Raw genomic sequence first — 27,367 nt, 5'->3', positions numbered from 1 at the left:
TAGAGTCAGATCTGGTTGCAAGTCCTAGTTTCCTCTCTGATGGGCTGTATGATCCTGGACAATTCACTTAATCTCTGGAGCTCAGTTACTAATCATAAAATGAGGATGGTAATATTTTCTGCATGGGTTTTATATAAAGATGTGAAGTAGTGTAGATGAGAGTGCTATGCTCATTGTAAAGCATAATGCATATGCGTAGGCTGCTATTTACTTTTTCCATTTGAACAAACACGCAGAAAACAATTGCAAAGATTTTATTTAGCGGCTTTCTGTGCTTGGCACTTAGAAACAGAGTTCCGTGCATAAGGGCAAATTTTTATACACCTTTTCTTCATACATATTTTACATACCCTTTTTATTGCCCCCTTTTTAATATTCATAATATTGGATTCCCCACTAGGCACATAAATACATTTATCTACAACACCTCAAAACCAAAAATCTTAATAATATCTGTATTATTTTACTTGGTATTATTTGCATTTCCACACCACTTAAAAAGTTTAGCTTGCACCAAACTTCACTTGTTTTCTTATCGTTAAAGGATTTCAAGGGGAAGATGAAGGAAAAAACCCAAAACTTCAAAATGCAATGAACTATTTGATAAAAATGGAGCTCTAAGGGCAGGTGGAAGGCTGTAGAAGGCCCATCTGCAATTCCCTGGGACATGATGGGATTTCCCTGCCACAGGGGCTAGGGGACAGGCAATCCAAATGGGTGTCTGGATCTGGCATGCGGAAGGCCAGGCCTCTATTTGTCACCTCTGCTCTTGCTATCTTCTGTTGGGATTATAAAACTCTTCCTTTCTCACACTCCTTCTATTTCCCTTCCCCTGCCAGGCTGCATGCGTGGGAATTGGCACTTCCTATGTGGTGCACCCCTCTTCTGGATCACAATGGTCAGAGCTGTGGGATCAAGATCCATTCCACGCTCCAGTCACTCTAACCAGTGCCCTGACCATGTGCAGTGTCCCAGAGAGGTTTACTCCTCAATAACGCCATGATTCTTTCTATAACCTGTAGGGTGAAGGAGGAGAAACAAACCAAAAACAAATTTCCGTGGTGAATTAAAACTCTCATCATTGCTCACACTTCCTCTCTCAGTCTTGCTCTCCATCTCTCTCTTGCTCTCTATTCTTTCTGCTTCTCTCTTGTTCAGCTGCTCTTTCTCTTTTCACAGGCACCACTGGGAACATCAATGATAGCACACCGAGTGAAGAGAGCCAAAGTTCAAAAGCGATCTTTTTCAGGAAGCCAAGTCCTGTTGTAGTGCTGATGTCTTTCCACCTTCATTGATGGGAAAGGGTTTCAGGATACACAGTTCATTCCAGAAACAGGGTAAGCTGCAGGGGATGAAGGTTGGCAGCCACTGCTGGCCCAGTCCGTCTAGTGTTGTACATAGACAAATTCTTGGTGAAAGCACCCATTCTGGGCCTCCCTCCACAGAGTTCACCCAGTTCCAAGTCAGTGTGCATGTATGTTTGTGTATGTATGAGTTTGTGTATGAATATATATGTGTGTGTATCATGCATGCACATGTGTATGTATAGGTAGGTCTGTATTTGTGTGTGGGCAAATTTCATGGCTGCTACACACTAGCATCTCCCTTAACTTTATTATAAAATGGTTATTCAGTTTCTTCAAAGTCCACTCTGGAGTAGACAATGCTTTGTAAAACTAAGTTTTGGGAAGGCAGGAGAATGGCCACTGAGTCAGAGACGATCCCACCGCAAGTATCCTTCAGTGTCTTAAATGTCTCTTGTTGATCTTGGGTATGTGCTTTCCTCCTCCAGAAAAGAAAATAAAAATAATACACAGTTCCTGTTTTTCAAAGGTGTTGGGCTCCCAAAAGGAGGATCTGCCCATGGAGATTCTGGGGCCTTGGCTGCTGTCCACTCCGTGGCATCTGGACTGGCCATTAAACCATGTGTACTGACATCTGAGAGGAGGAGCCTGGGACCGCCCCATACTGCCGGCCATCACAAGTGTTAGTCGCCTGCTGATTATTGGGTGAAGGGCTAATCATGTGCATGCTGTGCTCCATCCCCGTAGGCAGGTACTGCCTCTCTCCAAAGGCCCCATTGGAAGGAGAAGAACAGAGTAAAGTGCTTTGAGAGGTGCTCAGTTTTTCTGGGCTTGCAGCTAGCCTAGGGGAAGTGGGGAAATTGTATCCATACAGATTGTAAGGGTTGTGGAGAGAGAAGGCATTGTAGGAGCTCTGTTGCATGTGGCTGCCCCCGAACATGTGTGGTGATGAGGAGCTGGAGGCTGCATTGCCTGCCTGCATGACATACTGAAACTGGGAGGTGGGGAAGGACCCCAGCTGACCACCGTAGGCTTCCATCTTGCTATTGCTAGGCAATGAGGGAGGAGTTGGGATTCCTGAGATCAGGGATGGAGTCCTCTGAGGCATGAAGGTTTCAGAGGGCTGAGTGGCTGAAGTAGCGCCACTCTGGAGCCTGTTGTAGCCACTGTCACTCAGCCCTGGGTAGCTCTGCAAGGCAGCCATGTTGCTTCGGGCACAGGGTGGATAATCAGAGAGGTTTAGATTACACAGCTGACTCTCTCGACAGCCCACGTTGAAAGTGTTGGGGGCCAGATGAAATGTTGGAGGAGAACAGGATGGAGATAAAAGATGAGACGAAGCTGAAGGGGATGGTGTCCCAGTGCTGGAGGTGGTTGGGGAAGTGCCTGTGCTGCCCCCTGAAAAATAAAACATGAACACCATTGAGACAGAAGCCTTTTAAGATGAGTCCATCTAGGCCAGATGCAAGCCATGCAGGAGGTACCCTGGAACGTCCAAGATGGGCTGATGTTTACAGAACCATTGCTTTCTCTTAACTCAGCAGACTTACACTAAGTGATTCTATCTGTGCACATGCACAGAGGCGCACACACACACACACACACACATATACACTCCAAAGGAGAGGACAGAGAGGGTGGCAAAAAAGAACACTAAACTCTTTTGTTTCTCTCTGTAAAAGCCTTAATAAGTCTTTTTAAAAATAAATAAATAAACCTTCTAATATTCACTTTCTCGCCCTCAAATTCACTTTCTAGTAAGACCTCTGGTAATCAGCATTAAAATCCACTTGTGGGGCTGGCCCGGTGGCGCAATGGTTAAGTGTGCACGTTCCACTGTGGTGACCTGGATTTGCCAGTTCGGATCCTGGATGCAGACATGGCACCGCTTGGCAAGCCATGCTGTGGTAGGCATCCGACATATAAAGTAGAGGAAGATGGGCACGGATGTTGGCTCAGGGCCAGTCTTCCTCAGCAAAAAGTGGAGGATTGGCAGCAGATGTTAGCTCAGGGCTAATCTTCCTCAAAAAAAAAAAAAAATCCACTTGCTCAATTTTTCTTCTCAGTGGAAATACATTAAAGATGTATTTTAACCTGGACTGTTGCTTACTTCGCCATATTTAGTCTTCCAGCCAAAAATATAGGATAAGAATCTCAGGGCCTTAATCTCAGAGGAAACGGGGTACGGGGGCAGGGTGCCAAGTCAAAGCTGAGGTCTGAGAGGGCTGAGCAGTGGGAACTGGGGTGTGGGACTGAAGTTCTTTTATATGAAAGACATTATAAGCATAATTATAAGAGCTAGTTTAACATAAAACAATGCTAACCCAAACCTAAATCATTGTGATCCAGAGAGAGGTTCTGCTAATCTCCATTTATGAGAACCTGACCAGTCTCAGGCTGGAACAAAGCCTGTAAAGTCGTCTGGATTTTGGATATTTATGAGGACAAGAGGCCAAACAGGTCATAAAGTCAGGAAATCTGCATTCTACTCACAACTCTGCCTCACTAACCCCCCATCTGACCTTGAGCACATCACTTACCCTCTCTGGGTTTCAGTTTCCTTATCTGGAAGATGAGAAATTGAGTTAAATCAGTGGTTCTCAAGCTAGGAGAAGCTGTGAGCTAAAAACTGTTAAAGTTCCAGGATCCCACGTCAGACCAGCTAAATGAGAATTTCTGAGCCTGGTACCTCCGTATCCATACTGTTTCCAAAGCTCCCCAAACGATTCTCAACACAGCCAGGGTTGAGAACCAAGGATACAACCTAAATTCCTTATTTGAAAGTACCCAGCACAGTGATTCTTAAACTTGAGTGTGCATGAGAATCAGCCGGAGGGCTCATTAACACAGTGTGCTGACTCCACTCCCAGTTTCTGATTCTATAAGGTCTGGGACAGGGCCTGGGAATTTGCATTTCCAATAAGTTCTCAGGTGACACTGATACAGCTGGTCCAGGGCCCACACTTTGGGTTAGAGGACCTGCAGGTCCCTTTCATCTCCTAAAGTCCCTGAAGCTGGATTTGAAACAGTTGCTCTTATGACATATGGATATTGCAAGTGGATTGGTGGTTGATGCACCAACAGATGAAGGGCCAGTTCAACCCAACCTACTGCAAATGTATTCTCCGTTTAAGAAGGCCAAAAATGACCTTTCCCAGCCTCCCCTTTGCCAGGGCGAGGAAGCAGCAGTGCAGCATCCGCTTCCTGTCTACACCACTGGAAGGTAAAGACAGTGGTGAGTGCTGGGGCTGCTGAACCTTTCATTTGAATTCCAGAATGAATGGCTAATTTGTTGTCTTCCATAGGGAATCTCCCGTGACAGGATGGAATTCTTCCTTCAGGGCAAGGTGGGACTTTCCCAGAATTGTAAGATATGATCCCCCAAGAGGTATGGTACCCTTTAGGTCATCCACAACTCATGTAGGGACTCTTAGAACCATGAGATGCTATAAAAGGAGAAAGGACTTTCAAGTGGAAAGGAGCAGCGATAAGGTTTTTACCAGTGAGGAAAATGTCAAGAAAGCCAGCAAGATTCCAGAGATACTGGGATACAAAGAAACCAACCACAGTGTGCCAGGGATGAAGGTCCAGCTGTGAGAGTTGAGAGGCAGATGTCTCAAAGAGGAACCCAAAGTTAATTTTTAGCAGGAAAAAAACCCCTCAGCCTGCATCCACAGATACAATATTGGCTGCTAAGTAGAAAAGTTTCCTCTGTTAAGAGTTTTTTCAGAGTTAAATTTTACAAAGCCCAACTAATATCATCTCTTCCTCATTCAAAAAGATTTCATCAGTGAACTTCCAAAGCTGATTTGGATTTAGTTATAAATAGCTTCAGATTTTAGAGTCATTTCAGGAAATTCCCCTTCCTTGTTTTTTGATCATGCCTTGAACTCCTTTAAGAGAGGTAAAAGATTTTTACTCCACAAATTGAGATAAGGCTAATATTGTAAATACCGCTGGGAGAAGTAAGCCAGTAGCTTACCATGGTAGGAAGAGCACCAAGCCCGATTCTAGATCCATTGGCCTCAGCTCAGCACATGACCACAGGCAAGGCAGGCTGCCTATTAATTCTCATCATCTGTGAAGTGAGGGGCTCAAACTGATGGGCTTCAGTTTCTGTCCTTCTCAGAATTATATCTGTGTCTGAGGATTAAATTTATACTAAAATGTGAATGGCCCATAACAAGTACTTTCCTTGAAAATGGAAATGGAAATTTCCTTGGAAAATGATTCCAAGGAATCACTTTAATATAACGAAGGGGAAGCCTGAGAAGGATGAGGAAGAACATCTCATGCTCCTTGCTTTTGTATCTCTGAATGGTCTAGCCTGCAGGGCCTTACAGGAAGCTCAGAAATTATTTTCTGCAAATGTGTGGTTCCTCTTTGAGGCATCCTCCACATTTTCCTCCTCTTCCACCCTAAATGCCACGAACTTCAGTGAAATAAGTGCTGTGACACAAATGGAGAAACTTGACTCCAGCTGTAAAGAGATCTGTGTTTTACAGGATCTGTATCTGGTCTCCTCTTTTGGAAAGTCAGTCCTTGCTCTCCCAGATCTGGTGTTTATGTTGTCTCCAAGGACACCCCTCGTTTAGCACACTGAAGTGTTCTGTTATAAGTACACTCCTTCAGGCACCAGCCCTAGCCCTGCAGCAGGAAGTGCAAGATGGAGCAGATGATGTTTTACAACACTAAATGGTTTTCTCGGATGGCCCAAGATGGAACGAATGGTACTGATTTAAGGCCTCAATTGGTTTCACTGCAAAAAAATAAGAAGGGAACTATTAACAAGTTACAGGGATTTCTGCTGAGCAGATGAGAGGCACATGTCAAAAAGTTTGTAGTCAGCTTGCTTCGGCTTTTAAATGACACTCACTGGCAGTGAGACTTGGTGGCCTGCTGAGTTTCAGGGGTGGGAGCCCTCTATGAACTAGCGTTTGAAGGGAGAAAGCAAGCCTGTCTAAGAGAAGGTCACACAAAAGTATCCACAAAGTCCAGAATGCTCTGAGAGTCTCGATTTAAACTTTATTTAATGGATGAGCAGAGACTATAGAGTCAAACAAACCCGGTTCCAGTCCCAGATGTCTTACTGATTCTGAGACCTTAGCAAGTTAGCCTCTCCATATAAATGGAATTTTTAATATCTACCTTGTAGGGATGTTTTGAAAAGTAGATAAAATACTATATATTACAAAGTACACACAGGCATTAAATATTTGTTCTCTTCCTCTTCTATGCATGAAGGAGTGAAGGAAGGAGAAAGGAGTCTTGGGAATTTGGATTCTAATGGGGATGGCTCTCGGGTGTTGGCCTCTGTCCGTGGAGCTGAGCATTTCTGGCCTCTCCACACATGGGTGAGCATTCATATCACAGCTAGATGCCCAGACATAACAGCTAGAGGAGTCTCCATGGCTGTGAAATGGAGCACTGGGCACATGGCAGCTATGGGCCACCAGGCCCACATTCCCAAAGGCTAAACCACCTCTCTTTCCTCTCTGAATTGTCTTTCCCTCTCCCCTCACTCTCTGCCTGGGATGGAAACAAGACACCCCATGTCTCCATCTCTTCAGAATGGAACACAAGTAGGTAGACCACTATCCTCAGAGGTCTTGATTCATTTCTGAGAGGTGACTAAAATACAATGCCCTAAGTAACTGAAAACTGTCTGGCGTTCCAGGACCAATCCCCCATCCACCCCAGCTCCCTGCATCCTATGTTACCCATGGGCCAAAGTAAGGAGGTGCTCATTAAAATTCATATTCAACATTAAGATGCTCCAATATTCAATGCTAACAGCCAAAATAAGCAAAAAGAATACATGTTTAGCAGTGATTTCATACAGGGACAATAATCTAGGGTACAGTTTTGTACCAAGAAGACAAGTTAAATGTGACCATGAAAATCCAGAATACCAAACCTGCTGACTTTTGCATCTTTAAATTGATCACTTCTCAATTGTAAGATAGAGGCTTTCACATACAGTTTCCTTTTGGGTTTATTTTGTTGTGCCGTTTTTGCCCCAAAATTGAAAAACAGTAAAACAAAACCGCATCTGGGCTAATAAAGAATAAATTTCCATGTAATTACTTGGTTCCACGAGCCAGACTCTTCTGTCATATAACTTGATGGCATCTGTCCCTGAAGAGTGCTGATTCACTGTGTGTCCTTGAGTAGCCTTCTTTGAGGCTTTCAAACAGGTAAGAGGTAAAATGTCAGCACCCTAAGGACTGATTTCAGGGAATAAACCCAGAGGCCATAAAGTTAAATGATCACAGCCCTGTTCATCTCAACTAAGGAATTACCCTTAGTTGAAATGAGCATCCTTCTCAGAATGCAAATGTGAAACAGTATAGTGCTAATGGGAATTGTATGGTTTCAATCTTAAAAAGATTCCTAGTGCATCCTTCTCCATGAAGTTTAAAGATATGCATAGATCCAAACCTCTTCCCTTTAAAATAGCTTTTAATATATTCACCCAATTCTCATTTTTCACATTACTCCTCTGTGTTCTGAGATTCGCTGCTTCTTAGATGGCTCTGTTTTATACCCACCATATTCCCTAGGTGGACTGCCCCATTTTTTCACTTTCCATTAACTTGTTTGTTTTCTCTGCTACTTGTTTTACTGCCTCCCTTGCTGCAGTGTACATCTGTTATTATTGTCATTTAGAACTAATCTGCCTCTCTCCTGGCAACAGTACCCAGTTTTCCCACTCAGAAATACCCCCTCTCCCACTCTTACCCCTTCACCCCTATCCAGGGATGGAATGTGACTCATGCCTGGACAATTGAGACATCATATTTCCCACCCCTCCGCCACAGTACTTGCTCCAGAGGTGACCTAATTAGAGTCATTGAGACTCAGTGAGATTTTGCTAGAAACCTTAGGAGAGAGGCACATGACCATTTCCATCAGATTTAAACCTAAAAAGGTATGGGTCCAGTGCTGCTGGCAGCTACATTACCACCCTGGGGAGCCTGAGAATGAAGTCAGGTAGGAGATGATGACAGCTTGGTGTGGGGTATTGGCAAGGGAGATTAGAGATGTGAACGGATTCAAGAACTTGGTAACGGTTTGTTACGGTGGGTGGGGAAGGAGGCAAACATCCAGGATGACACGGGGTCGGTGGTGTCCTTCCCCCAGGAGAGGGCGCCAAGTCTGTGAAGCAAATGATGGACTCGGTATTAAATAGGTTGAGCATAAGGGACTCTGGGGACAAAATAGAATATGTAATCAAAAACTGTTTTAGTGGATTGAATTGAGATGTTTTCCAATCCCTGTCATGAGCTCTTCATGAGCATTATTCCTTATCTCAATGCTAACTGAAATCTGCATAAATTAGCTATCTTGGAAGCATTACAATGATCACACAGTAGTTCAAAGACTGCCGTCCATGGAACTGTTCTTTACCAATCTTTTACTCGTATGAATTTGCTCAGTATCTGATCCCTCTCACTGACCAAACTCTAATTAATACAAACCAAACTGATAGAAATCCCAACACCAACAGAGACCCTCGTAATCCTAATTTTTAACTGCCTGACAAACATTAAAAGTCTCAGTGGTGTTGAAGTCTGTCTAGCGATGTCTGCTACCAGTTGAGAAGGGAGGGCTTCTGTAAATGGCAGGTCTCCTCATTTCCACAGGAGACGTATTGCCAGCTTTGGTGTCACTTGTCCAGGATGGTTCCTTTTAACGCAACAGTTGTCAGATCTCTTGGAGATGCTGTTCACAAAAGCTCTCTCAGTTTTAGCCATCCGAATAGCTCCACTGTGTATATCATCAGAACAACATCATCAGAACAGCAGGACTGAACTTGGCTATAACTGACCTAGGCTCTTATTTATTTCTTCTTCTGTGTCTGTGTCGCCTCAGTCAACTTCCCCAAGCATAACTTACTTGGTTAGTTCATTTTGTCTCTGCCATTTGCAGTATTCAGGGAGATGCCATTCCTGAAATATAATTCCTATCTCCAGACTCTCCAAAGTATCAACTCTCTTGCTCATTCTAAATGAAGATGTCTGAAGATAAGATAATATGCTTGAATGAAATGTGGGCCTATTTAGAGTTAATGCTCAAGTTGTTGACAATAAACCATCAATTGGAGAAATAAACTAAATTTTTTGTGGAAAATTAAAGCTCTAGTAAACAAGAATGCAGAAAGATAATGTGGTCTTGGTAGAAAGGAAACTGCCCTGTCAAGTAGAAGATCCACTTTGGAATTCTCAACTCAGTTCTGCCACCACTTAACTGCAGATATGTTACTAGACTGCTCTATGCCTCAGTTTCTTTTCATGTAAAAGGAAGAGGATAATGAATCCTGTGCATTCTTCTCCATAAGAGAAAACAACCATATAGAACACCTGTTCAATACGTTTTTTAAAACAGAAAGATTTGTGTTTTTGCAAAACTGTGGCTAATTCACCTATGTACTTTCCCTGAAATTTTATCAACAGATGTGTCTTAATGAAAGAGAAATAAAAATGACAACAAGGACAGGATGAAAAAGGCATCCTTAACCTCCTCCAAGCAGAATGGTTGATCCAGCCTCCAGAAGCAGCAGCACAAAACTATCCTAGGGCTGTGTATTTGACATGGCAGATCTTCATGTGTTTGAAGCAATGAGGTACTATGGACAGCTGGTGAGTCAGTCGTTATTTGGACCTTAAGTTTGGTGCCAACACTGCCAATACTCTCTTCACCAAAAGGGAATTACTATAAAATCACTCTGCCACTGAAGTTTCCACCAGAAGTTCACCATTCTCTACTTCTCCTAAGATACAAGATAGTTCAACACAAATGGCTATGTCTCTTGTCTAAATTTTATGAATGATTCTGTCCAGAGTTACTGGAACTCTTAGTTCTTAGGGGAAGAGGGAATGGGTGTTGTTACTTTTACGTCCTTTGTTAACATCAAGAAACCAAGCTACATATTTTTTAATAATGAGAATCTGGATCAAGTTCAGTGCATATTTCAAAAAAAAATGTATTCCAATTAAACTATTTAATAGAGTCTTGGCTTTTCTTCTAGTCCCATCCCACTACCATATGTATTCAATAATTTCAAGCTCATTCCCTCCCCCACCAAGAAAAAAGGAAGTCACTGAATAAGCGTGACATTGTGCTTTGAAAGTTTAGTTTCTCTTAAACCATTGTTTTCCAAGTGTCAACAATGTCTCCATATCAATAAATTTTCAAGAGAAGCACCATGAAACCTGCTATGCTGCACACCTAAGCAACTCACTCAGGTTCCTCGTGCCTGCACCTGCCCAGTGGTCCCACATGCTGGTGAAATGCAAGTTGCCTTCCTCAGTCATCACTCCACATCCATATCCATACACATATTAGGTGGTTGTGCTCCCAGATATAATCTGACTGTGACATTGCCTGCCTGAGCCACAGTGCCACCATGTGACCTCATTCACTGCTCATTAGGCCCTGCGGTAGATCTTGAGGACACAGCAGTGAACACAATATCACCACCAATGCCTGCTCTGAGGACTGGCAATATCCCTGCCAACCTTCTCATACCAACCTCCATGATACAAATTTCTGCTTAGCTAGAACTTGGAAAGTCAACAAATAAAGCAAGGGCAGATAAGTAAGAAGCCATCTCAGAAATAAACAGAATCAAGTAAGCGTCTTTGCATGACATATTTTCATTATAAAGCATGTTTATATAAATGGCCTCACAAAAAGATTATCCCTCTTTGGTAGGTGAGGAAATGGACTCGGAGCGGAAGTAACTTGCCCAAGAGAGTTACTGGCAATCAAAGATAAAGGCCCAGATTTCTCAACTCCCATAAAATCTCTGGCTCTTAGGGACCACAAGGGACTCAAAGCACTAGTAAAACCCTGAATATGTATTGACCCCACTTCTATCACAGCATTATGAGGAGCAAGTCACTTCATATAAAGGGCTTCCATGTCTACTCCACTTATTAAAAAGAGATGGAAATTCTGGATGACCTGCCTCAGCAGATCCCTATAAAGATGAATGGTCTCACCATGTTTTGAATAATTAATCATCAGAAAGGCAGTATGTCTTAAATCTGATGCATCTTCCTCTTAGGTATCCATATACAGGGACATAAGGGGATGAAGATGATAATGACGATGATGGCAATGATAGCTAGTACCGTACTGAGTGCCTACTATGTTTTTAAATGTGTTATCTCATTTAATCCTCACAAGAATTCTATTATATTCTCCCATTTTGCAGATCAGAAAACCAAGTGTCAGAAAGGACAAAGGACTTTACCAAAGTCGCAAAGCCAGCAAGGAACAGTGTGAGAGCCTAAACCAAGTTGTCTGACTCCAGAACCTATGTTTTTAATCACTATCTTCATCTTAAAACTTCAGAGAGTAAGTAATTTAAGTTACAAAACCCAATTTAGTGTTCAAACTGCTAGACATTTCCTGAGAAAGGAATGTAATAGAATGTATTATCAAGTCCTAGAATGGCCTCCCATATCACAGAGCCACAAATTCAAAAATTAGGGCTCTGTTAATGGCAGCCATTTGATAGAACAGAATAAGCTCTCTCTACAATTTGATCAGCAGGAGGAGGTGGGAGAGGCAGACTCATAAAGCATCTGACACTTTGGGAAGCTTTCATCTAGGTATCCAGGTGAATGGGTGCTGCGCCTGAGAGAGCCACTGATTGGACTGAGAAAAGGAGTTGAAATCAGCCCACAAGACCTCTGTACACATGGCCACAGCTACAAGAGAAGAGAGATTAGAAACTGGATGAAAGGCACAAAGCAGTGGGAGGAAAGAGTCCACGTAAACCATCAACGTGAGAGGGCTGTTGTTCCACAGACGCAAAAAAGGAGAGAGCAAGAGTAGGAATCAGATGGGCTTGCAGCAGCCCCCTCCTCACTGTCAGACCTGAGCAATTTATTCCCACTGTCCAGAGCTAAGTTTTTACTCATCTACAAAACTAGAATAAGAAAACTGATAAGGCTGGTATGAGGAATAAATGAAGTTATGAAGATCTCTTCAAATACCAAAGACTATATGAATGCTTAGTGATAGAAATAATAATTTCACCACCATCATAATCATGAACATAACCTTGATTTTAGGAAGGGAGACAGGATTTTGGGTGCCAGGTGAAATGCTGCCTCTGGAACCAGCTTGTTTACACAAGTGGTGATGCTTTGGTTACTTACAGAGCTACCTAGTATGTACTCTTCATAACCCATGGCTTGGCTTGGGGCCATATGTGCTATATTCAGTTGAGCTCTCGCTCCTCCCTCAGTGCTATCACGAAGCAGAGACCTTGCCCAGGGCTTTACCTTGCTGCTTTTGCATGGTGGTAAAATCCTCAAAGGTGAGTGTGCGCACAGGGGGTCTCCAAAACGCATAAGTCTCCATGATGGCTTCCAGTCCAGTTCTGCAGAGAGAAAAGCCAGCAAAGGAAGCTGTAAATAATCCCAAGATATGCACTGACTTTTTAAAGGTACTGCGGTGGTTTGTCTGACAAGTGGTATATATATAGGCACCAAGAGATATCACCACCGAGGTAAATTAGTCTGGAAGAGCACAAGGTATAGATGACACTGGATTGCAGGAAGAAGAAATTAATCCAATTCAGATTATTTGCAAGCAAGTCATAACCATGATGGAATTTCACTCTGAGTTTTCTTCAGAGGAGATTTGGTCTGCATAAAAAAAAATGTCAAAGGTCTAGGTCATGAATATGAATAGAGTTGAGACGAGAGTAGCATTTACTGTTTCTCTAGCACAGGAAGACATCATCATCATTACCAGAGTGCATTGACACAGCCTGTCCCAGAGTTAACTCCACCACTGGGTATGTGGAGTCAGTGAAACTGTCAAGTTGCTATGGCTTTAAAGGCTTCTTAAATCAACAGAGACAAGCAGGGCAACAGAAATAAAAGTAGAGGTAAGCAATCAAATACACTTGAGTTTCTGTTGCAACAAGAAATACTTACCTGAAGTCAAAGAAAGGGTTTGATTCCAGAAATTATACGTTGAGCAAAAAGACCAATACATTTCTGCAAATATTTACCTGTATTTTGTAATCTAATAATCAAGCTACTCTTAGAGGGTCATTTACTTGGGACTGTCAGACTTCAGGAAACATCCAATATTTTACAAATATATTACTTTAAGCCTTCTGTTTCACTGGTATTAAAAATTCCATTAATTGAACTATGTGCACACTGTCTACTTTACCCTTCAATAAATTCTCTATCATATATATGAGGTGCCAATGGACATTGTTTTAACATAATTTTCCAGGTTATCTCAGACAGATTCTTGCTGATATTCCATATCCTCAAAACAGAGTATTGGTTGGGGCTTCATTTAAAGCTTGAACACAGCTTCTGATTATTGACTTTTCTTTAAAACTAACAGCTTCACTTCTACCTAAGTGGAAGGAGGCAAAGTTCAGGGACTATGGGGCAGGTAGGGGAAGGAGCATAGAGAAGAGTAGTGGCATAAGTTGTTTCATTGCAAAGTCACTGGAAAGTAACATGGTGCCCCTTCCTGGAGAAGACAAGCTTTCCCTCTTGAGATGAAACTTACGCTGCCTGTCCTTCTCCCTAGGTAATACATTTCCAGAGTTCTCTTCAGAAGAGTCTTACAGACCAAGAATAAAGTGAGAAGTTTTATTTTGAGTGAGAACAAATATCCTTCCCTTATAAATTACTCTAAGATCCCCTGAGGTTCTTCTCAGATGAGCTGCTGATACGCTGATTGGCTTTTTGTGTTGGAAGAGTTCCTCTCTGAACAGGCCTTACTTGCACAGTTAACTTTCCAAAGTCTTCCCTGGAATCTTGGAGGCTTTAAATACACCAACGTTGGCAAATCAAACTCTGTATTTTTAGAAGAGGTTGAGAAGAGAGGGTGTTGCATGGTGTTTATTAGCTGTTAATCTGTTAAAAGTAGGAATAGAAGACATCTCCACATAGTCACCCTACATTAATGCTGAATACAGTACATGAAACTATTTGTGGAGAGAGAGCCCAGGCAATTAGGGAGTTCAGAATAATAAGGGGATAGGCAGATAAAGCCATGCTGAGCCTTGATGAATATAAGAAATAGACAGGCCAGGCTTAGACCTTACTGCCTTGTTTTGGAATGTTGGCAGCCCACCAGAACATCTCAGGATTCCCTTCAATGGCACGGGAGGCTCACTGCAAATGGCAAGGTCTTTATTGTTCCACCTCCTATTCCATTCTTCCCAGGAACATGTACCAATGATGGGGACGAAATATTAGCTCAAGGACAAAAAGCAGTCCCTTCTCATTTCATAATAAAGTGATAGAAGACTAAGAAGTAGCAATAGCACACTGATAACCTGAAAATATTATATTTATTAAAAAAATAGAAAATGAAAGCCCAGAGTCAGTAGAAGGAGGGAAATAATAAAAATAAGAGCAGAAATAAACGATATTGAAACAAAAAAGACAATAGAAAGGATCAATGAAACAAAGAGTTGGTTCTTCGAAAAAATTAACAAAATCGACAAACCTTTAGCCAGACTCACCAAGAAAAGAAGAGAGAAATCGCAAATAAATAAAATTAGGAATGAGAGAGGAGAAATCACAACAGATACCAATGAAATACAAGAGATCATAAGAGAATACTATGAAAAACTATATGCCAACAAATTGAACAACCTGGAAGAAATGGACAACTTCCTAGACTCCTACAATCTCCCCAAACTGAATCAGGAAGAAATGGAGAATCTGAATAGGCCAATCACAAGTAAGGAAATAGAAACGGTAATCAAAAACCTCCCCAAAAATAAGAGTCCAGGACCAGACGGCTCCTCTGGAGAATTCTACCAAACATTCAAAGAAGAATTAATACCTATTCTTCTCAAACTGTTCCAGAAAATTGAGAAAGATGGAGTACTCCCTAACACATTCTATGAAGCCAACATCACTCTGATCACCAAACCTGACAAGGACAACACAAAGAAGGAGAACTACAGGCCGATATCACTGATGAACATAGATGCAAAATCCTCAACAAAATTTTGGCAAACCGAATACAGCAATACATCAAAAAGATTATACACCATGATCAAGTGGGATTTATACCAGGGACACAGGGATGGTTCAACATCCGCAAGTCAATCAACGTGATACACTACATCAACAAAATGAAAAACAAAAACCACATGATCATCTCAATAGATGCAGAGAAAGCATTCGACAAGATCCAACACCCATTTATGATAAAAACCTTCAAAAAAATGGGTATAGAAGGAAAGTACCTCAACATAATAAAGGCCATATATGACAGACCCACAGCCAACATCATACTCAATGGACAAAAACTGAAAGCCATCCCTCTGAGGACAGGAACAAGACAAGGGTGCCCACTTTCACCACTCCTATTCAACATAGTACTGGAGGAGTTGGCCAGAGCAATTCGGCAGGAAAAAGAAATAAAAGGAATCCAAATAGGTAACGAAGAAGTAAAACTCTCGCTGTTTGCAGACGACATGATCTTATATATAGAAAACCCCAAAGAATCCATAGAAAAACTATTAGAAATAATCGACAACTACAGCAAAGTAGCAGGGTATAAAATTAATGTACATAAATCAGTAGCATTTCTATACACTAACAATGAACTAACAGAAAAAGAACTCAAGAACTCAATCCCCTTCACAATCGCAACGAAAAGAATAAAATACCTTGGGATAAACTTAACCAAGGAAGTGAAGGATCTATACAATGAAAACTACAAGACTTTCTTGAAAGAAATTGACGACGACATAAAGAGATGGAAAGACATTCCATGCACATGGATTGGAAGAATAAACATAGTTAAAATGTCCATACTACCTAAAGCAATCTACAGATTCAATGCTATCCCAATCAGAATCCCAAGAACATTCTTCACAGAAATTGAACAAACAATCCTAAAATTCATATGGGGCAACAAAAGACCGCGAATTGCTAAAGCAATCCTGAGCAAGAAAAACAAAGCCGGCGGAATCACAATCCCCGATTTCAAAACATACTACAAAGCTACAGTGATCAAAACAGCATGGTACTGGTCCCAAAACAGGTCCACAGATCAATGGAACAGAACTGAAAGCCCAGAGATAAAACCACACATCTATGCACAGCTAATCTTCGACAAAGGAGCAGAGGGCCTACAATGGAGAAAAGAAAGTCTCTTCAACAAATGGTGCTGGGAAAACTGGACAGCCACATGCAAAAGATTGAAAATTGACCATTCTTTTTCACCACACACCAAAATAAATTCAAAATGGATCAAAGACCTAAAGATTAGGCCTGAAACAATAAGTCTTCTGGAAGAGAATATAGGCAGTACACTCTTTGACATCAGTTTCAAAAGAATCTTTTCGGACACTATAACTCCTCAGTTGAGGGAAACAATAGAAAGAATAAACAAATGGGACTTCATCAGACTAAAGAGCTTCTTCAAGGCAAGGGAAAACAGGATTGAAACAAAAAAACAGCTCACTAATTGGGAAAAAATATTTACAAGCCACTTATCCGACAAAGGGTTAATCTCCATAATATACAAAGAACTCACACTGCTTAACAACAAAAAAACAAACAACCTGATCAAAAAATGGGCAGAGGACATGAACAGACATTTCTCAAAAGAAGATATGAATATGGCCAATAGACACATGAAAAGATGTTCATCATCGCTAATCATCAGGGAAATGCAAATCAAAACTACACTAAGATATCACCTTACACCCGTTAGATTGGCAAAAACATCCAAAACCAAGAGCGACAAATGTTGGAGAGGTTGTGGAGAAAAAGGAACCCTCATACACTGTTGGTGGGAATGCAAACTGGTACAGCCACTATGGAAAACAGTATGGAGATTTCTCAAAAAGTTAAAAATAGAAATACCCTATGACCCAGCCATCCCATTACTGGGTATCTATCCTAAGAACCTGAAATCAGAAATCCCAAGACTCCCTTGCACCCCTATGTTCATCGCAGCATTATTTACAATAGCCAAGACGTGGAACCAACCTACATGCCCAGAAACTGATGATTGGATAAAGAAGATGTGGTATATATACACAATAGAATACTACTCAGCCATAAAAAAAGACAAAATTGGCCCATTCACAGCAACGTGGATGGACCTCGAGGGTATTATGTTAAGCGAAATAAGCCAGTCAGAGAAAGATGAACTCTATATGACTCCACTCATAGGTGGAAGTTAGTATATTGATAAGGAGATCAGATCGGTGGTTACCAGGGAAAAGGGGGGGTGGGGGGAGGGCACAAAGGGGGAAGTGGTGTACCCACAACATGACTAACAAAAATGTACAACTGAAATCTCACAAGGTTGTAATCTATCATAACATTAATAAAAAAAAATAGAAAATGAACTTTGATTTCATTTCCATAACAGCAAATTCATTTCATAATGGCAAATGTATTAATAATTTTATTTAAATAGTCAGCTCTTTATAGGATAGTGACCATTTATCCAAACATAAAATCCAACTGAAAGAGTGAGTTATAGAAGCAGATTGAAAAACTGGGAAGGGTCTTGGGTGTCATCTACTTCTTCTTCCTATGATGTCATCTTGGATGGTTATCCAGCCTCTGTTGGAGTACTTCACAACGAAAATATTTAGTTTTTTGGCAGATCTGTTAGTAAGTTCTTTCGGACCTTGAGCTGAAATCTCTGATGTAACTTTTACCCTCTGGTTCCATTACCAATGGGTAAATGGTGAGAGCGGCAGACATTTTCCACATCCTCGTTAGGAAGACCTTCCTTGGCTGTTAAGAATGTAATGTATGACATGCCATATATGGGCACACCCACGGTCCATCCAGTCCAGGATTCTGTCACAACAAGGGTCCTTTTGGTAGTGGAGTTGTGGGGGAGGGGTTACGACTACCAAAAAGTAATAGCTAAGCCCACACATTCCCAATCATGCTTTATTAATCCACTGTGGCTCCATCTCTTATAGATTTACCCTAGACCCTTACTGAATATGTTTATATATTCAGAGTTTATCTCTTTTTAGAAAAATTAATCCTATTTGTTTACTATATGCCACATCTTATTCGTCCTCAAACTCCATTAAGTTTCATTGGATAGATCTAATTCTTAGAAAGTACTAGTTCTATAGATCAGGATTTGGTGAAGTGTCATGGCAAGATAAGTATTAGATAATTCACCTCTCCCCACCGCTGGAATGTCTACTTTGAATCCCATGTTTTTCTTTGTCCCATCGCTTAGCGCAATGCCTGTTACATGGCAAGATCCCAATTTATATGCTTTGAATTAGAAAGTAAAGAAATGAATTTTCACCCTGTGTTTTATTACTGAGTCATTATTTTATGAACTCTAACCAGAACTCATTTTTCTAATCCTAAAACTTCGGAAAAAAACTTGATGTAAAATCAAGTCTCTGAAGACAAGAGGAATCCTCAAGTATAGACATGGGAATTATTTCCGTAGCTGTTTGTGCCTTCTTGACTCAGATCTCAGAGAGGTTTCAGTTTTCCTTTGGTTTTTTCCATTCTGGTGATAGAATTTCTGACCTTCAACAGAATCTGAGTCCCCAGCAGAGGCCAGTCATTTCTGCCCTCATTTCTCTTACAAGAGTCCTTGCCAACTCCCCATTGACATTTTCAGCCACTTGGATGTCTATTCAAAATGTATCCTGAGCAACACATTGTTTACTTATTCATCATCATTCTAGTTTAGTTTTGTAAAATTTTATCTCAAGGTTCTTAAAAGTGAATTCATCATCTAACATATTTAAAAAGCGCTCTTAGGTAACCACATGTCATTAACATCTTCCACATGGTGGGCCTCTAGGGTCTGTTGCACACCAGAGACCTGATGTCATCTTTGAGGTTTCCAGTTAGAGACGATCAAATTGGCAAGTGTCCCTCTCTTGCTTACTTTTCTCTGTTTGCTCCAGTGACAACAGAGGCCATATCCAAACCCCCTTTGTTCAATCCTTTGGCTGTAATCACTTCCCTGATTTCCAGGCCTCTTCTCTTTAGACTTTTCAGTCTGCTCACTGGCCAAACTAACAGAATGTGCTGAAGAGGAGGGAGAAAAGGAAGGAGAGAAAGCAAGCCAAAGAGCGCATTTGCAAATTGAAGATGCCTTGAGATCAACTGATTTGGAAAAGTAGCCAGACTGTAAAGAAAGTCTTCTCATTCAAAAAAAAAAAAAAATGATGGGACCATCCTTTTGAGGTTCAGCAAATATTTGAAAATTATAACAACAATTACAACTATATTTGGGAACCTATTAGGCAGCACACCAATGCATAGTTTCTGCTTTTTATTTGTCTAGAGATAGAGAATTGCTTTTTTTATCTTTCTTCCATTTATTTTTTTCTGTAGTTCTGACTTTTGACTCTTCCTCATACTATTTGTTGGTGATCAAGGTAACAAAGGGAGCATATGTCAGGGATCGATAAGGCCATTGGTCATGTCTCAATAGAAGATAGTCAAGGGCTAAAGGAAGTCTACTGAAATGGGGAGCTTGAAGTCATAAAGGAGTTACTCAACCAGGAAAACAATTAGGTGCTAGGTTCAGGAGACAGAAAGGCAAAAAACCCCACACAGTCTTTACCCTTTAGGAGTATCCTGTTTAACAAAAAGAGAACATGTAAATGAGTAATTTCTGATCTGTGTGATAAATGCTACACTGGAGATATGTTGAAGATGCCATGGAGCACTGAGAAAGAAGTATTTAATGCACCTGGAAAACTCAAGGAAGATTCCATAAGGCCAATTATTTAAGTTCAATATTAAAGGGTACCCAGCAGTTTTCCACACAAACCAAGAGGCAGGAAGAGCTTTCCTAGCAGAGTTAACAGTATATGCAAGACTTGGAGGTGTGGAAGAGAAGGCATGTTTTGGGAACTGAAAGCAGTTCAGGATGACTGGAGCTCTGGGTGCAAAATGAGGACACCATGGACAGCATGGATATTTATCTCACGTTAGGTTCTTGGATTTTATCCCATGGGTAGTACTGTGCCTCTGATCTCCTTTCTTTTCTCTTCCTTCCAGTATTTGAGAAAACACAAAAGCAGAATATACTGTTCTTTCAGATCTAACTTCCATATCTCAACTTTCTAATTCTTTTTCTTAGACTGTCCTTGGTCCACTAAGGTGAGATCACACCTTCCACACATCCTTCTCCTTCACTGGCTCTGAAATTAGCCGCTCCACCTAGATTCCTCAGCGTATTTGTTGTCTGTGGATATTCTAAAAGACCTCCCAACAGAGGTCTGCAAATTGGCAAAAAAAAAAAGCCATCACTCAAAACTGGGTTTAGATGGTACAATAAGTATATCTACATGATGAATTGGCTGTCATTGAGGTTTGGAAGAACTGGTGTCTATTGGACAGAAGCTGGGAGTTGAGTTGCAATTGTTCCTTACCCAGTGATTCCCAACTTGGGAACTCTGTCCCCACTTGGAGTCTGAACAGGTAGCAATAGCAGCCCATAAGGAATTTTCACTGCCGCAAAAAGTACAATAAAAGTCAAAAATAACACAAAGCAGGCTAACTAAAATATTATGTTTCTTTGCATCTGACTAAAATGGTCCAACTTTAATTTGGTAATACTAAATCACCTCATGGGCAGGTCAGCACAGTCGTTAAAAGCACAAAGTCTGGAGTCAGACTGCCTGGGTTCACATGGAACCCTGCTGCTCATGAGCGCACCTTGGCCAAGTTAGATACCTCTTCATGCCTAAGTCTCTCTATCTGTAAAATGGAGATAATGACACTAATCCATCCTGAGTGTTACTTAATAAATGCAGACTGATTAAAGACAAAATATATCAAAATGAGAGAAAATACAGTGAAAACTTGAGGACCACTGGTCTAACTCAAGCAAAAGAAATCCTGTCGTCTGCTCAGGTTGTGACCTGTAACAGGAGAAAACATTCTTGCTTCACTGGAATTCAAAGCTTTATCAGCCCTCTGGCTCTGGATTGAATGTGGAGGGACCTGTATGTTACCTAATTCCATTTCTCTTCCTCTCCTCGAAGAAGCAAAAACATATCCCGCAAACCTCTGTAGGCCTCATTATCTTGCAGATATTTCTGACTCCAATATGTTAGCCATTAAAAAGACGTCACTCTGTTAGATGACACCATCCCTGGGCAAGGGCCATAGATAATAAAACAACTGCCAACTCTCCCTGGCAAACCCACATGGACAAAAGGACAATGGTGGAAAAGGTTCATGACAGAGGATGGAGAACAAATAACAAGGCAGAGAAAAATGTTAAATACTGGCTGAAAGACCATAAACCAATGGACACGATAAACAGCTATGGCCTGGATGAATAGGAGGAGGCTGGCAGGATGCTGCTGCCAGAGTCCGGTAGAGGGCCAGCTACCGTGAACTATAGATGCAGCAGCGCCTGAGAGGGAGTGCAGCACTGATTACTTCCATAGGTCTGCTCAATGGCACCCATGCTAGGGATAAAAGAGTATGCAAAATCTACAGGGGCTAGTAAGATTGCCAGGAAAGAGCAAGATGAGATTGGCTGGAAAAATACAGCCAGCAGCTCTAGGGAGAACAAATGAAAATATAGAAAATGAAAGTAAGGGAGACACTTGGAAAGTCATGCTGGTTGAAAGAAGGCAAGTAAGTGGTCAGCTCATTAGTTCTAAGCTTCCTATGGGAGCCGTCAAGCGTGACAGGGAACTGGAGGTGGAGGAGGGCAAGATTGTCTGCTGACTGGCAAGCTGCGCCTAACAGAGGAGAGCGACATCATTCTCTGGATGCTGTCACTCGCTGGATTTGCAAATTCTGAATGCTAGTACCTCACTGTACTCAGTTTTACCATCAGTGAAATGGGAAACATGGCACCAATACCAATCAACTCAGAGGTAAAATATACCACTTGGACCACAGATACTATATGAAATGATTATTACTATCATTTACAGACTTACAATTTGAATGCCTAGAAACAAATATATAAAGTTGAACTGTATGAAATTGCTATTTTACCATCGTGACTTACAAATATAGTAATTTCATCTTTTTAGCTTAATAGATAGATAAGAGTGTAGAGAAGATTTGAGACACTTGGTTATAATAGAGAACTCTGACTTTCGCTGAGATCCACTTGCACCCTCCCTCCCCCGACTCCCAAATAAAAGTTGTTTCTTTCAGATCTAAGCAAAGAGGATCTGTCCTGGAGCTAAGTTCTGGCTGAGACTTTTCCTTTTCCCTCTGTTAACTTCAACTTCTCTAATTCCTTATGTCACAGTCCTCTTTCTGGCTGCACACTCATCCTTATTGGGAGGATGAGGCTGGGCCCTGACAGGGGTTCCTGTCTATGCCCAAGGAGATGGTTCTTCACTCTGTGAACATGACCTTGGGACAATAGCTGCTGAAGAGGTGTTTACAGGAAAATTCTTTACTTCCAAATATTTCCCCCGACACCAGTAGAGATGCCTTCCTTTGGGTTAAGTATTAGCATCATTAAGCATCCTCTTCCAGCAAGCAAATACATCCATTCCCATAATGCAGCTAATGGCTCCATTTTTAGATCACCATACCCTGAAATATTATGTAAAGGGACTCTAGGCACCAAGGACAGCCACCAGCCACATTCCCAGCAAGAGCAGTGTGAGCTGAAAACACTCTGAAAATTAGCTCAGACGCAGATTGCCTCCTATCCTTCATCCTGCAGGCCCTATTGTTTTTTCAACGAGGGGAAACCTATTAAAACTACTTACCCATGTGAGGCAACCTCCCCATGATACAGAGCCTGCCACGGGCTCCTTTCCCACAGTTCCTAAGTCATGGAATTTGAGTGTCCTGGTTCAAGCCACCAAGGGTAGACTCCAATAGAGAAAAAGATGCCCTCCTAAAAAGCTGCACCAACTCCCTGGACTACAGAAGGGCCACTCCACCTGGGGCCTTCATGAGACCAACAGCAGTGGTTTCTGGGACGCCCTGTCAGTTAGGAGTATCTGGAACAAACCATGTCACATAGGACAGTGCCCGTTGCAGTTGTCTTAGATGCACTAGAGGGTGGGAGGAAGGGTAAAGCCCAAGGTCAGACATAAGATGAAGGCTGCTGACATAGGAGAACCCAGAGTCATACACTCCATGGCACTTTTAAAAGAAGTTCATAGGATCTCTCACTCCCAAGACAGATCATAATTTTAACCCTCTCCTTTTTATGTACATGTTTGCTTTGGAAGAAGTCCCTGGGAATTATATAAAATTTCCCAAGCTGACGGGCTTTCTGTAAAATCTTGGCAGCCACTCTTAACAGGGACAAGGCTTTCACATTAGATGTGGGTTGAGAGACCCACAGAGTCCTCTTTCCTTCTGCTCCTCTGACTATCCCCTTTAAAGTGCAAGGTCTTTGCGGTGGTAATTCTCCCTCTAGCTGAGCACAGTGGGCTCTCCAGGCTTGTGGACAGATGTAACTCCCAAGGCTGTTTCCTGACCAGGAGACTTAGTGCAAAGACTCTTGCTTCTCTTCAACTTCATGACCATGTCTTCTCTTTGGAACTGGCTGCGCGCTGGGGTGGCCACAACCAAAGATATAATTTTGCTTCTCAGTTCGCTACTGAGCGATCTTTGTCAACCGAACCTCACTTCGCTTGGCCTCAGCCTCTGGGATGCCTTCTTTCCTGAGGCCCACAAACTCTGCAACTTGCTGGATGTCCTCCTTCTCCAGGGAGCCAGGCAGCACAGACATGCCCCACTGTCCAGAGCCAGCTCAGATGACCTGAAGGGTGTGTGTGTCTAATCTTTAACTAGGCTAAATCAGTGTCTTACAGTAGCAGGTCATCTCAGATTTGAATCAAAATTGCCCTCAGTCTCTCAGACTAAGCCTATTTATAAGATTCACTCTTTCTTCCCTTCTTAGTTGGTATCCAAAACTAGGTCCCCACTGTTGCTCTGCCTGACTCACTCTTGGATGGGGTAAGACTTCTTACTCCAGATTTCCTGGTTTTTAATTTCTTTACCACTTATCAACTCTATTTATGGTTTTGTAACTAAACAAACAATTATTATTTTACTCAGTATGGCACTAGAGGAAAAAAATCTAAGAATAGAAACCTGGAATAGGTCCAGCCGCAGTCTTCAAGGAGCTTACATTCTAGCAGGGGCAGAGCCCAGGAACACAGAGCGCAATACAAAAGGGCCTCTCAGCTGAGGGAAGCTATTTTCCCCCAGGACCAGGAAGGTGTTTCCTTTTTCCTCCTAGAAGGAGAAATCTTCCAGAAGTAACACTGCATATTGTGCCCTGGGGCTAGGCCTGATTAAAGGTAAACATATAGTGACCACCCCCACCTCCACCGACAAAGCCAGATTTCGGCCACATAATTTCTGAGAAATCTAGAAGGAGGAAAAATTTAGAAGTAAACATAATTTCCCTCCCTCAGGCATTGCAGAGAAAATGCCTGAAAGCAAAACTGTCAGTGTCTCCCCTCTGATAGGACCAGCTGTCTACTGCTCTTCCCTACAACACTCACACACACACTCTCACACCAACACAACACACACACACAACACACACACACACACACACACCCCCCTATACTTCAGTGTGGACTTCTAATCAGGGACAGAATACATGGGAATGAAAATTAGCAGCTCCATAAGCAAAGTCTGCAGGGTGGTGAGTGTGGAAGGCCGCTTCCTAAAGAAGCAGGGAGAACTATGATGGGCTCTGATGATGGCGACACCACAGGGCTGACGCTGTGGGCTCACTGGGGCTCCTGTTGCGGTTTTGGAAGGCCCAGTGAATATCATCTCTTGTCCTCATTTGAACTCAGAATAAATTCTGAGAAAGACCCAGGAGCCTGATGCAACAGAGACCAAAATACCAGTTTTATTATTGCTAAAGCTGTCTGGAGACTACGTCATAGGTGTGAAGGCTGAATGAGTGGACCAGAACACCCCTGAAAAAGCTGAATCCCCAGAACTGCAGGCTTCCTCTGCTGGGCTTATCACACAATGGAAAGAACCCAGAACGCACACCCCCTGGAGGCAAGGAGGTCCTGAAGAGCTCCTTCACCCAGACCTAACGATCAGATCAGTCACTCTGGTTCCCACTGAGGGGAAGGAGACAGTGATGGGGCTGGAAGCCAGGAGGACTTCTCCATGGATATCTCCTTACATTAAAATATGAAGACTGGGAAATAAGTATCCTCACTATAGCTCCCTCAAGTTCTTCTCTACACTCAGAGGATACTGCTGTCAGCACAGGCTGCACTCCCATGCACTGCAATGAGAGGCCTACAGGTGAGAGAGATGCACGAGAGGCATTTAAAGAGAGTGTAGTGGGTGGCTGTGTCCTCCTCATCGTTCCTCTCATACTCCTCCCTTCCTGAGCCTCTGGATCACACTGGGATGGATTGAGATCGACAAACCTGAACGTGTTTTGGTTTGAGGTTTGGCAAATTCTGCAACTCCAAAGTATCCCACAAATGTTTTGTGTTCTGCAAAGCCAAAAGACACTGGTCAAGCACTTTCCCCCTTAATTTTTAAGCCCATGTGTTTTTAAAGGAAATGTAATCCGTATGTTTTGGGTACATTTATATGCAACTCATCAAACCATGCTCATCATCAGTATGAGTCATCTGATGTCTAAAATGCATAGGGAAGATCATAGATTTATAAGAACTCAGCACAAGAAGGGAAATATGTGAAGCACTGGCTGGAAGGTGATGAACTGGATTCTGGTATTAGCTCAGAACCACCGGTTCCCAGAAGCTTTATAAATAGTCCTTTATATCCTCATCCATCAATCCTTCCCATCTGCAAAGTGGCATTAATAATTCTTGCCCTCATCAGATCCTGCAGGCAGCTACTAAGAATTAGTGTGATTATCAGGTAATTTTGAACTTTTTAAAGAGAAAATATAAGGGCCTCTGTACTTGCCCCAACAAGTTTGTGTTAATTTAGCTTCCCAGAGCACTGGAGGATGAAAATGGCTTCTACCTTTAGTAATTCATCCTTGCCCCACTGTGAGGCAGGTGACTTCAGTGTCATTATATCACAATTTCACCTCTAGGGAAGTTCATCCCGACTTCCTGTACTCTTCTAGGGTACCCCTTGTTTACAGGGGTATATAAAGTAGATGAAAAGGTCATGGGGAAGAGTCTACAAAGACAGGCAGAGAATAAACAGGTTGTTTTATTTGAAAAAAGAAGGTTCTGGGTACATGAGTAGTATCTTTAAGTAGATGAAGGATTTTTAGAGGAAGACTTTTATTCTCCATATCCACTGAAGATAAAATCAGTCAAGTTTAAACTGTTAGTATGATAGAGCGCAACGTGCACAGGCTTTGAAGTCAGGCTGACTTGGGTTTTAACCCCTGCTCCAGCTCTACTGTGTGACACTAGGAAAGCTGTGTAAGTTCTCTGAACCTCAGTTTCCTCATTTGTAAAATACAGGTTGTTTTGAAGCTTAAAAAGAATGTACGTAAAAGGTCTGGAACACAGATAACATCTTTAATTATTAATATTTACTTAAAATAGCTGCAGGTTTTAATGGGACATAATGAAGAATTTCCATGCTATCAGAAAAATAAATAAATAAAGAACTGAAATGGGCTAATGAGGATTCGCAGTTCTTCCTTCCTGCAGTCCTTACAAAGAAGAGCAGCCTACCAAGCAGGACAGACAAATAACTGTCTGTCCTGAGCAGTAAGACATTCATCAGCCTTAAAGCAGGCACATGCCAGGGCCAAAGGAGGTGTCAAGGTTTCATCACAACTTCCTAACCAGAGGCAAATGCTTCAAGATACATGGTCTTATTCTTAAGATTATAGTGTGGCTCCAATTCCCAGAGCATAGCTCTTGTGCTGGTCAACACAGCCTAGCTATCCCAATTTTCTGTTCTAGGTCATGCCTCTGAAAAACAAGGACGCCAATGGGAGAAAAAGGCAAAGAAAAAAAGAAAACAGTCTTTGGAGTGCCAAGAAGAAAATAAACATTACTAAATGACACTAGAGATAGAGAAAGAAAGAAAAAGAAAGTAATTGAATAATTAAATTTAGTAGGGTTGGCCCCTGGAGACAGATAGTTGGGTCTAGAGCAG

At 41.9% G+C, this 27,367-nt stretch overlaps 1 protein-coding gene across 6 annotated transcripts in view; it reads right to left on the bottom strand.

Moving 5' to 3' along the window:
* Positions 1–239: 239 nt before the first annotated feature.
* Positions 240–27,367, bottom strand: part of TBX15 (T-box transcription factor 15) — a 104,197-nt gene continuing 77,069 nt past the window's right edge. For 5 of the 6 annotated variants that reach the window (XM_001500913.5, XM_005610274.4, XM_023641328.2 and 2 more), the window contains 2 exons: positions 12,605–12,702; positions 240–2,702 (listed from right to left, as the gene is read on the bottom strand). In XM_001500913.5, coding sequence (XP_001500963.1) covers positions 1,918–2,702; positions 12,605–12,702 — 883 coding nt within the window. In that variant the 3' untranslated portion in view covers positions 240–1,917. Of the gene's footprint in view, positions 2,703–3,844; positions 3,870–12,604; positions 12,703–27,367 lie in introns of all 6 variants that reach the window. The other variant, XM_070268459.1, reaches the window with a different exon arrangement.

The sequence above is a fragment of the Equus caballus genome, chromosome 5, assembly GCF_041296265.1.
Source record: "Equus caballus isolate H_3958 breed thoroughbred chromosome 5, TB-T2T, whole genome shotgun sequence".
In the NCBI taxonomy this organism is placed as follows: domain Eukaryota; kingdom Metazoa; phylum Chordata; class Mammalia; order Perissodactyla; family Equidae; genus Equus; species Equus caballus.
This window is presented reverse-complemented; position numbering and strand designations above follow the sequence as displayed.